Genomic DNA, 12,529 nt, shown 5'->3' on the forward strand with positions numbered 1-12,529 from the left:
CCCGCGGCTCTTTGATCAGGTCGCAGAGGTTTCGCCAGTGAACGTTGTAGTCACTCACAACTTATTTTCCAGCACTGCTGGGGCGGCCTCCTCATGACTTCTGACATGCGGGTTGCCAGTCAAGCCGTTCATGATGGGGCGCACAAGTAATGAGGTAAATCATTTCAAAGCTTTGTCGGCAAATGTGCCAAATGTTATGGCGTCAGAGGTAGTTGCCACTAAACGTATTAGTTTAGCTTTCCGTTTTCGTTCTAGTACACAGCGACACAGGGCTCCTTGCTATATCGCGTTTCATTGTTGGCGCCCATGCTATATCGCTTTGGCATAGAGGTTTTTACAGAATACTTAGTGCGATGTCTTCACATATGGGAAGACACAAAAACAAAGAGCACATTCAGAGGAGCTGCTGTTGGTCACAGCTCACGCCAAGCCACTCGCATGCGAACTCGTGGACGTCACACGCCGCCTCACCAGGCCCTGCCGCTTAAAGGCACGTACAAGTATCCAACACAGACTCGACAATACGTGCAGGATTCTGTAATCCACATATTTTTGAGTGTTAAAATAATTTAGAATGTCTTTCAAAAGTGTCCCCCCCCACTGTGTTAAGTTCAAATGTCCTTTAAAGTGCATGGAAGAGGTAAAAACACGAAAAATGACATGGTCTCCCAATATCACCGATTGCCGTGGGTCTGGAACGCAACCCTGTACGATGGAATGGCTGTACAGTTTGGAAACTAAAGCGATGCCACAAAAGGTGGAAGCAAAATTGACATCTCAGCGGAGCTGAAAAGTGTGAAAAACAGGGAAGCCGTTGGCGTTAGCTGCAGGTCGTGTTGTACTGTTGTAATGTAATACTGTATTTCAGGCGATTTTACAATTTGAGTGAGAAAATTGGAACCTGTCAAGGCAATTTGTTATTGAAAAAAAAAATGGTTTGAAATGTTGTACTTGGTCTCTAACTGTATCAAATGAGATCTTTTGCAAGCTTTTGGAGAATATAAATGTAACAAAAGAAAGAGTTGAACCAAATTTTATTGTTTGGTCTTTTTGACCATTGTTAAATGTCATCAATATATTCTATTTTGGAGTAATTCAGTCATTCACTCAACATTTTTTTGTCCTATTGTAGGCATGCACTTATAGTAACGATAATAAACCATTCATAAGAGTTATCTATCATATGATTTAAAATGTAAATACACAGCTCCCTCCAGTGATTATTTGTCAGAGAAGATGTAAAATTAGAATGTCCTTTTCGAGAAGCTCAATACTTTCGCTTCCTGCCTCGAGTGTCAATAGCAAAGGACGCTCCATTTTAATTAGTGCCATCCTTTTAATGAAACGCTCGCACCTCAACCGCCAGACACTATCATTGGTGGGGAGGAAAATGAAAGTGATCCAGGACAGATTCGTTATTGAACTGCTTAATTAAAGCCATAGCGGTTGCGGCGGTCACCGACTGACAAAAGGCTGCAAACTGAATTAAAAGCGATGTGCTTTTTCAAACATCGGGAATGGTTCCTGCTGACAAGATGAACAGCATTTGATCTACCAATCAATTAGCGGTGGGGTTGATCAAGTCTTAATTGAGTTGTCCAATTAATTCCAATGCGAGTCGCCTCATTAATCTGGCCCGCAAATTGGCATGGATAGGAGTCAAAAGTGCTGCCACATTTAAGATTTTTCGCACAACAACAGCCACGAGCAATGTTACAATGCTGCAAGAAATGAAGTGAGCTGTTGAAAGTGAACAAATTCAAGATTGTACAACTGACCTCTGTAAATATCATGAAGGAAAATGTCTTCATGTCATGCTTTAGTGACGCTTTCAAGATATGAACACTCTTCTATAAAATACCAACTAGGGTTGTCGCAAATCATTTTGGGGGGGGGAATCGATTATCCAATTGATTATTCTGTCGATTGCTCTGGGAAAATTTTGCCCAGCAAGACCAACAACAAAAGAAATAAGTTTTAGATGGCAAAATATTGAATGTACAAATCTTCAGCAGTGTAACAATTACATATTTGACAAACTACACACTATTTAGTCGAAATAGTATTTAGTAGTGTGTGCGTGCATTGTGCCATGCATGTGTGCATATTACGTCATCGCTTCGACATCGAAATTTAAATAACTTTTCTCTCATTTTTGGACTCTCTGTTGTAGATTTAACATGACAAATACTTTGATGAATGACAAGCTGCTTGTAATAGTCAAACTTCCAGAGGACCACCACTATCACAAAGGTCAATTATTGATTTGATATATTGTGATATCATCCAAAAAAGACCCACTGCTGCTCTCTGTAGGCTATTGCCATTTATTTTTATGTTCCCAGATTCATGCTCAATCCAGAGTTGGCCAAAACATTTCTCTGCCCAGCCCCCCCAATAAAAAAAAATGTGTGTGTGTGTGTGTATATATATATATATATATGACATCAATTGCCAACGTTAGGACTTCCGTTGGCGACATTTCACGTCAACGGCTCAAAAAATTTGAGGCCGTTTTTACACTGCACTTGGTTTTCACCCTGGAGTACAGCTCATGTACAACAGTGCCCAATTTCCGGCTCGCTCTTATTTGGTCGTGGTTACAAATGTGCCATCCGATGCCAGAAAGTGGAAGCTCCTGAGTGAAACATTTCTCAACATGAAGCGCAGCGCCGAAATAGAAGAAGCCCTCCTCACACATAGCAGCAGCTGCTACCTGCCATTCTGTCGTGTCCTCACACAGCACAAATGGGCTCGCTGATTGCCGAAGAAAACTTCTGAGCAATTAAGGTTTCGTCACATTCGTTAAAAGAGATCCGAATTTAAAAAAAAAAAGCATATTGATTCACCTTGGTGTTCTTCAGTGAGACACAGGTTGAGCTCCTTCACCGTGGCCCGATCCATCGCAGCCTGGACTCGCAGCATGTCCAGCTCCTCCTCCAAGCCAGCCCTGCATTCATTGAAAACAAAAAGGGTTAATTTTTTTTCCACACTGTATAACAAGACCGGTTTTACATATTCTACAAATATCCCATTACGGCCTTCATTTATGTCGTAACATTTGCCACTCGTTTCCTTCTGGAATGCCATGCTCCACTTTCACCTCCCCACAGAGAAGATGACATGAAGAAATTAATTGAAGCGTGTTTTATTTATTCACATGTAAATCAAAGTGACAAGTGAGATGAAACGCCAAGGTAGGAGGTCGCCGCGCGGTGTGTTTGCGTGCAACGCAGCAGACAATCTGACTAGGAAAGTGTGCCCAATTACCACCCGGCAATTAGCTTGATTCCTGCTAAAGGCTAATTACGAGGAGCCATTCTGGAGACTTTGCACTTTCAAGTTATTATTAGGACACCAAGTGAACGCCTTGCGAGGATACGCACGAGGCCCCCGTTGAGACGAGCACACCTGAAGAACACACGGCTCCTATCCCCTCCCCTTTGCTGTGGAGTGCAACGGCAGAAACAAGCTCCTGCTCGCAGAGTGGCATTCTACCGTCTGTTAACCTCATTTGCGGAGGCAAAAAAAAAAGGCAAATACGTGAGCCACTCTGTGGAGTTAAAAGAGGTCACTTGTGTGAGCGCAAACAATAGCATTCACAATGGCAATTAACTAACGAGACAACTTTCATTTTACAGATGTTTTTCCTGCCAAATGTCAGGAAAATGACCTGCGGAAAGTTACAGCAAGTGCACAGGGAAGGGAAATAATTAGCTTTTTAGCCCTCACAGTCCAGTAAACGCCTGGCCTAATGGCTGACCGCAGCTTAAATAAGTACACAAATGACTCTCCCCGAGGGGCGGGGGTGAGGAAGCAGATGGATACGTGTCGCTCCTTTATGGATTTTCCTCCATAAATGAACTCAAGTCGATGAGGCACCAGCGCTGCCTCCTGCGTCCTGCCTGTTAATGGGACAAACGAGCTGAAATATGCAGTAAGTAGAAGATGCCTGTCCCAGCTCGTGTTTCTCTGGCGCACGCGTCAAGATGCCGGCGTTATCGACGCCAAAGCCAAAAATCACATGCAAAACATTCAATTTTGTTCAAGGGCCAGCGTGTTTTCGTGACGAGAGAGGAGAGGATTGAATTGCAGATATTGGACGGTGTTGGCCGAGAGCCTCCGGTTTCAGTTCAAATCTGCAGCTCCAAACCAAGTGCATTCTTCCCCAGGAATCCTTCACTGTATTATGCATGCTGTGCAACTAATGGATCGAACATACAGCACATTGGGGAAAGCAATCCGATGATATCGCAGAAGCTACAAAGGCTACACTGAAAGCGCAGAAGGAAATCTAGTCAGTTTTTTACTTGATGTTTGATTATTGTAGACCTCCAGAGCGACCACAAAATTCCGCATGCGGCGCCGCCCCCCCCATTGGAAATCCAAACCGTACTTTGCATTGGCCTTACAGTAGAGGGGCTGGGTTGAGCAGTGGCAAATTTGCCGGGCACAGGTGCTTTACGTTTTCATTGTCATCAACAAAGCCCTTTTTTTTTTTCTTCTTTCAAAATAATTTCCATTTTGAAACTAACTACTTTGACCCCGGGGCCCTCACTTCAAATAGGCCTATCTACTTTTTATATCTGTCGCACTCTTTCGCACAGATTGAACGAGAGGGAAAAAAAAGCAGCCACACGAGAGCAGGAAGAGAACATCTTGCCTTGCTTTTTACAACCGAACCTGGGGGAGGTGAGCATTGCCACAACGGCGTGCGTGCGCTTTTACACTTGGTGGGAGAAATGAGCGCAGTATGCGAATCTGCTGTCTTGCCATGGACTTTGTTCAAGGCGGTCATTCGGCAGAATGGGGCACTTTTTTTTTTTTTCGAAATGAAATTAACCTGAAACCATTCAATTTGAGGAGACTGATGGATGATTTATTTGCACTTATTTTAAACAGTCATAGTGTGCGGTATGTTGATAGAGGCAATGGTTAACTTTTATATAGGGGTCGTAATTTGCGGCAGGGCTTAGCACCTATATGTCCACCAATAGTGTCCATCACGGCGTGAACGGGCAGCGTACAAGGAATATTGGCTTAGAGTTTGGAAACATAACATTATATTGTCAGCCACTGAAAAAGTATAAAGAGTCACATTAGAGTACACATTTTCACCCTATAAAAGGTACGTCAGTGCAGTTTGTACCTTGTGGGGTTGTGCTGGACTTTTGCTGTACCGCATGTCTTCAGAAGTCAACAACAATAGGAGGATTTGGATAGACTTTTGCAGAAAGCAAACAAAGCAACAGAGAGATGCAACTGGATCCTTGGCGATGTGGACGAACGACACTTGTAAGTCTGTGTTTGGAGCTTTTGGCCTCACTTTTGAGAACAAAAAAAATCTCTCTCTCATTGAGCGCGAGAACTTTAGCCTAGAGCAATACCCTCCATGTCATTTGATCTCCAGTCTACCGATGCTGCGCCGAGCACACGCCGCCCGTTTCGATCCACAAGGGTGCGCAACACAGCTGCATCCTTGGCAGCCATTGTGCTCGCGCCTGGAAGAGCGCATGGAGCACTTGCTCAGAACACAAGAATTCACAAGGAATCAAGGGAAAGAAAGTGTAAGGACCTCTGGCATTTCTATTGTTGGAAAAAATCATCTTGTTTTGAGGGCTGTTGGGGATTACCCTCGTAGTCAAACTTGCGCTCGAGGGCTCCTTGTTCTTCGAAAGTCTCAAGTGGCTGAAATGGGGAGCGCATAACCTGGCGCTGTATTTTAGTTGAAATTGTAAAGCCATTTTCACGATGCCTTTAAAAGTCAAGAATTTTCCGTTATGTTTTTCCTGTCAAAACGGCACAGACGGAGATTAAAGGGACCAGGTCGATTTGGTCATCTCCAAGCTTCAGATGTCGTATCGGTGCCGTACGAGGAGCGGGATGCTACGCGGTGACACTTTAAACACCTGACGCAATCATCGCGGCACAGATAAGAATTTTACGCGTCATCATGCATCCCCGAATGTGACTGCGGGATGCAGCGTGGCTCGCTGTTCTGTATAAAAGGCACAGTTCTGGATCTTCACTCGTGACAATTTTGCAGGATCTCTCAGTGAGAGCGACTTTCATGTCCCATCGTTAGAATGCATATACATCTTGGTGATATCTGCAGGTGTCCAACTAAAGCAAATCAAGATTGAAAAAAAAATTGAACACTTCAGCATCTTTCCAAAGAGCGAATTATTTTTCTGAATTTGATTCCATTGAAATACGTGCATTATTTATGTTTTCATTTATTTTTTGCTTTGAGAGAGGCCAAGACTGGATGGCAGCACTAAAGCATGCATTATAATTACAAAATGCAAAGCAAATTATGGCCTCCCTCGCAAAAAATAAATAAAATAATAATTTCCCCAAATAATAAATGAAGGGGGGAAAATCCTCCGTCGTCTGACTTAACAACATGCATAAAACATTCTGTTTGTGCGAGCAAAATGTGTCCCTCCTCCAACTCTGCCTGGGGTCCAGTGGGTGGGGGCAAAAGAAACTCATTACTTGTATTACCTTTTAGCAAATCACGATGAAACGGGCAGAGAGATGAGGAACACGGTGGTAAACTTTATTAAACTTAATTAGAGTCAACGTCGCTCACTGGGGAGGTTCATGTCTGTAATGGTCACCGTGTAAAGAATCTCACATTGCTGCTGCAGCAGTGCAAATGATCTCAAAGCCCCCCCCCCCCCATCAGTAAACGCTGGCTAATTTATGCTTTGATGTCGTCTGAGAGCAGCATCTTAAGTCTGAGGGCGCACTGCATGTGTTTACTCTACTTATGAGGTCTAAATAATCCCTGCCTCTTTTTTTACCAACAAACCTTTTATTACAATTAACAAGCACGGACACCGAGTGGAGAAAGGCGCATAATGAGGCAGATAAAGGATCCCACTGTGGGTTTTTCGAGCCCGCACTGCCTTTACTTTACCAGTCAACCATGAGGACATCTCAATAAATTAAAAAAAAAAAGACGAAACGTTTGTTGTGTAATTTGACACAAATTGGCCAATGGCCCCTAAATTGTTCCCACGCCGCAAAATATTATAATAAATATTAGTGGCTAGATCGTGCGCAATAGTGTGATGACGAGCATCTGACGAAATTCCATAAATGGTCTACTAAATACCAAAATGGAACACTCAAATGATTTTTATTGATAACATTTTAGAACTGTGAAAAAAAATGTCTTTATGAGAACCTTTTTTGTGTCATTTTAACAAATTCCTTGCAAAAAAAGAAAACAACTGAAGGACAAGTGCTGACAAGTGAATCAAGATTCAATTTCACACAATCACGAGGAAAGATTTCTTGGTTAAATGCTTCTTATTTTGTCGCACCATGATAAAATTTGCCATTTTTTATTTTGTTGGATTGGATAGTAATTGTGCTGGTTCCAATAAGTGGACTTATTTTGAGCCCGATTGTCAGCAAAATCAGATTATCGAATGTCTCTAAAAAATAATCCCAACGCCCGTGTAGTGTGCTATGTTGGTCCTTACAAGTACACCCTACACTATAAAAGCAGTAATAACATTGAATGTTTTTCAGCATGTGTTGGTATTGTCACAGTTTTAAAATTAAGATGTTAAACATCATTTTTTACAGTATTTCTTTTTACGTGTACCAGTTTTAAGAACTCACTGGTACTACCCACTGAGAAGAAAATCTTTCATTCAAACTACATTTACAACAGGTGCAGTCCAATAACACGATAGTCCTCGTTGCGGGCAAAAGTTTCGGAGGTCGAAATGCATCTCTTAATTTAGTCGCCGCTCAGAGTCAAAGTCAATTAAAGCGCATTTTTCACCTCCTCACTCAACCTTGAATTACAGTGCAAATATGACAGGAGGAGCTAACCTTCTCTCAGCACTGTGTGGGACCCGCTGCGCAGGAGTCAACCCAGCTGTACTCTCTGAGCCAAAGAGTCATTTTGGACCTCTGGAAGGTGTTTTACAAGCGTTGTTTGCGGAAGAGATGATCAGGAGCATCTGCGCATCGTCCCATGACAAAGAAGGCTCCAAAAACGAAAAATGGACCGATGAACACCACTGGCATTTAAAGCTTTTAAATGGGTCTTCATTTGGTCCTAAATTCTCAACTAGCGGGAGTTAATTGGCCATTAGTCGATTACTGCCCGACATTTGCGCAGCATAACCTTCACAAGCGTAATCATCATCACACGTTCAGAGGAACAAGCTGTGACGACTTGCCCCACGAGTTAGACTTTCAGAAAATTGGGCTGCTTGTGCTTTATAACGGATCGACTTTTGCAGGTACGGAGGAGCTTAATAATCTTACAGTGAGTGGTATAGAACAGAATGCTGTCCCAAATTTGTACCCAAGTAGAACCGCGCTGCAGTCCAGTGGTCCATAACGCCCGTTCAGAGACAGTTGATAGAAAAAGAAAAAAAAACCCTAAACATTTCTTGGTGGGTAGCGTGAACAAACTTTAAACTGGAAAACAACATTTTTGTGAACAAAATAAGATAAAAACGAAAATGTATTGATGAAAAAGAAAACTAACTGAAACTACACCGTACTTGTATAAAACTCACTGTTAATTATAGCAAAAATGTGACTCGCTTTCAGGATGCATTAAAAATGTATTTATTTTGGTTTTGCTGCATGTCCATACAGAAGAAGGACGATCAAGCAGTCATTTGAGAATGGTAGATAGATTTATTTATACCAGTTATTTTTTTTTTATCTTGAACCTGACAAGTATATTGAAAAAAAAAACCTAACACCAAAATTAAAACTAAAATAAGATGAAGAAACGGATTTTTAAAAAATGAAGTTCAAAGCTCTACCATAACTCTACTGAGGACCGACAGTACTTTGGGCATGACCTACACAACACACGGTGCACTTTGAGCACAATTAAGGGTCTCATCCCAATAACCAGACGATTCTGGTGATCAAATGTAACCTGACGTTGTAACTGGGCTGACCTGTGAGAGGCTGTGATGTGAAAAATAAAGTGAAGCTCGTCGGGGGCACATGAAGGGGATCAACACTAAGCCCTCAGGACAGGCAAGTCACACTGTCAGGAAAAGAGGCCAGGCACTCGTCATCCCTCGTGGATTCCCTTCACAGGTCAGTTTCAAGGACCTTGCGTGTAGCGTGTTTGCCAATCCCCTCTGTCCCCCCCAAAGTACTGGCCCGCATTTCCCCCAGACTATGCAGTGAACTGCTCAGTTCCAGGCAGGCAAGCTGGCGGATGGACATCCCTTAACAGGCAGCATCAGCGGCACTAGTGCTACTAGCCTGTAATTAACTCAGACAGCTCAGGCTTGGAGAGAGGCAGCCGGGCTATATCATAATGAGCTCAGCTGGGATTAGGAGGACAGGGCAGGGGGGTGAGCAGAGGGGAAGCATCGGAGGGAAGGGGAGGCGTGAGGGGGTGGGGGGGGTACCACCATTCTGGCCTCAACCTGCAATGTGGCATCGCGGAGGGCCGGGGGGAGACAACCGGGAAAGACGAGGCGGAAAAGTGAAGAGGAAAGAAAGCGCAGAGGCACAGGAGAGAGGATGGAGGAGGTGAGCAAAGGTGAAGGCCGGGGGAGACAGGAGGAGCCAAGATGATGGCTTTAGGCCAAGCTTTGTGCGGAGCGTCACCGGTAGTGCTGCACTTACAAGGGCTTCTTGAGATCAAACCAGACAACGGTTAAACTCCAAAAAGAGACACAAAAGAAGACTAAAGGAGGCAAGAGAACCGAAAAGGGTACAATCCTCCTAAAGTGGATTTCAAATGTTTTTGAAGACCGGAGCGGGAAGGGAAGCATATTTTAGTCACCATTTTTGGAAGACAGCCAAATAGTGAAAGTACGTTTGCTGTAGCGGGCCCCAAACAAGGCACATATTTTACACTGCGAAAATCTCCTGGCACAAAAACATCACAGAAGGGATATTGTCTCAATTTACACACCAAACTTATTGAGTGTGAAGCACAAAGCTGAAGGACATACTGACCAGCCAATCTGCTTTAAGGAATTTCAAACAGGCACTTCATTGTATCTTCTACCATTTCCCGGAAGAGTATTTCGTTGTTCTACCTGTCGGCTGTCACTAGACATCGCTGGCACAGACGGATAGACGAAGATACATGACACTATTACATCAGATAAGTGAGTATGTGAAACCGAATTAGGTTGGCTGACTTTGTAATGTCACAAAATGGTTATGTGGGCTCGCTGGTTTACTATACAAGATGAACAATCTAGTAAAAACTGATTAAAAAAATAATAATTTAGAAACACAGTTTCAAAAATAGACGACACTGTTTAAATCAGAGGTGGCCAAACTTTTTTTGACAGAAGATCGACTTTTGATCTTCGATCACGCACGCCACGATGAGAAACAGCCGGCCCTGAACATGAGTGAAACCGAAACACACAAATCTTTTTTTTCTTCGCCATTTCCTCCTCCCACCCTTCGTAGTCGACTTGGGACAGTCCGCTGGCTCCCGGTCGATGTATTGGGCACCGCTGGTCTAAATGATCTCCCCTGTCGCCCACAAAAAAGACTGAAAACACTGTTCTAGGGGGCCTTCTATCTATGACTGAATTCTGCTCATTTAGCAAAAACGTAACCCAAATAACGCAAGCCGAAAAGCTCTGTAGTCTATCGCGAACCCAAGATAACAGTAGTAAAGTCATCGTGAGCTAAATATTAGTTTGATCCCCACCTCTCACTTCTCCAAAACAAATACACAGGATAATCACACAGGACATTACTTTAAAGCAAACACCAACTGCGGTCAAAAGACAGCAAAAAATTGCCGTCATTTGACTCGATCGTCCGCGCGGGTGTCCCATGCAGAAACGCAATCTTGTGATTCAAAGTGACGGAACGAGATTTGGTTGGAATTTTTTTTCCCCTCCTCTTTCAAAAGAAATTCACAATTTTACAAGGTTCATCAACACAATTGTAGCAGATCACGTGGACTAAAGGTGTGACAACACCCTTGGTGTGACTACGTCATTTGTATCCGCTGCGCTTCCATGTGTGAAGAGTTGGGTGGCCAATTTAACAAATGAGGAGAGTCTAATGATTTTAGTCTAACCCCCACTGGTGGGTAATGATGTGACGGACTGAAGGGATGCTGTGAAGTTGGGAAGGTCATAGTGAATTTATAAAATTAAAAAAACAAACAAAAAAAAAATCCGTTGGTCAGTATTCTCATGGTGGGGACGATAAAACCGAGAAGTGTGTCAAGTACTTCGAAAGTGACTTACTTTTCCAGAGTGAGTTTCCGGGTGAGGTTTTTGAAGTAGGCAAGTTCGTTCCACACGGCATCGCTGTTCTCTTGTCTTAGTTGCCAGGGCTCGGCGCGTGGCATCCTTCCACGTGGCCTGAAGTACAAAGTGATTTCTCAAGCAATCAATCGATTAGGGAATAGTCCCCTTAGTTCACCTCCTGGAATTTCGAGTCCTGTGAACACCAAACTTTAAGTCCAATGCAGACCATCAGGATTCAATACAGTGGAACATTCAAAAACGATGGCCCAATGGTAATACCATTTGAGTCCAAACTTTTTTTTCTCACCCCAGAACCTATGCCTCAAAAGATAAACAAAACTGGTGGGGGGGGGGTCACCACGTCGACTTGTATGACAAAGTGATGCACGTGATATCACATTCTAAAACACAACGCAATGAATAAGCAATCAATTCACCTTTTCATTCATAAACTAGACAAGCCACATTGTCATTTGGCATACAAGCGGTCCCGAGTTTAATACGCTCCTTTTGCACAATCAACATGTGTGACGCTGCTCGTCGATGAGAGAAAGGAAAGACTGAAGTCTCCACTGACCAGTACGACGGCGCCCCAATGGTCAAATGGTAATCTTGCAATCACGGCGTGCGTGACATCACTCGCATTGCAGGAGCTAAAGTTTGAACTGAAACAAACAGCTTGCCACACATATACCCTGGAGAGAAGGAACGGTTTAAAGTTCCCACGCTGGGGCCGCATATTGAAAATCGACTTCGTGTTCCCGCTCCGTGATTGAAATCTTGTACAATGTCTTCCGAGAAGAACAGAAGCTTTTATACAGTTGTTCAGAGATGGGAAGTGCTGTATTGCCTACTTTTTACTTCCTGCAGGTATTATAGCAAACTGTCCCGGTTAATTTGTTGCATTATACATCGTGTACGGGCTATGGAACACAGAGATATACATATGAAAAGCCAGTATTACACTGTGGGAATAATGGTCGGTGCAGCACATTACCTTGCCGCCCTTCGGCCAATTCGCACGGGGTAGCGAAGCCCTTAGTCGCACTCTGTTTTCATTATTCTGGCCGGTTTAGCCGTATTTAAATGAGCAGCCTTGACTTTGACATTTTAGTGGCAAATCATGTAGCCACCTATGTATTTGTGAAAGCCCAGGGTGCTGCCTTGCGCGGACAAGCAGCGGCGCATTCCCAGTGCGCCTTGAAAATGTAAATAATGGCTTGCATGCAAACAAGGGCCCTTCAAATGTCTACACCTCACTTATAAATACTTAATGACACTTTGTGTTTTGT

General features: G+C 43.4%; 1 protein-coding gene across 4 annotated transcripts in view; it reads right to left on the bottom strand.

Moving 5' to 3' along the window:
• cntln (centlein, centrosomal protein) overlaps window positions 1-12,529 on the bottom strand; it is a 212,776-nt gene that overhangs the window by 43,789 nt on the left and 156,458 nt on the right. For all 4 annotated transcript variants that reach the window (XM_086119061.1, XM_086119060.1, XM_086119058.1 and 1 more), the window contains 2 exons: window positions 11,235-11,351; window positions 2,850-2,950 (listed from right to left, as the gene is read on the bottom strand). In XM_086119061.1, coding sequence (XP_085975187.1) covers window positions 2,850-2,950; window positions 11,235-11,351 — 218 coding nt within the window. The remainder of the gene's footprint in view (window positions 1-2,849; window positions 2,951-11,234; window positions 11,352-12,529) is intronic.

The sequence above is a fragment of the Hippocampus guttulatus genome, chromosome 9, assembly GCF_054856545.1.
Source record: "Hippocampus guttulatus isolate MCC_2025c chromosome 9, RoL_Hgut_1.0, whole genome shotgun sequence".
NCBI classification, from domain to species: domain Eukaryota; kingdom Metazoa; phylum Chordata; class Actinopteri; order Syngnathiformes; family Syngnathidae; genus Hippocampus; species Hippocampus guttulatus.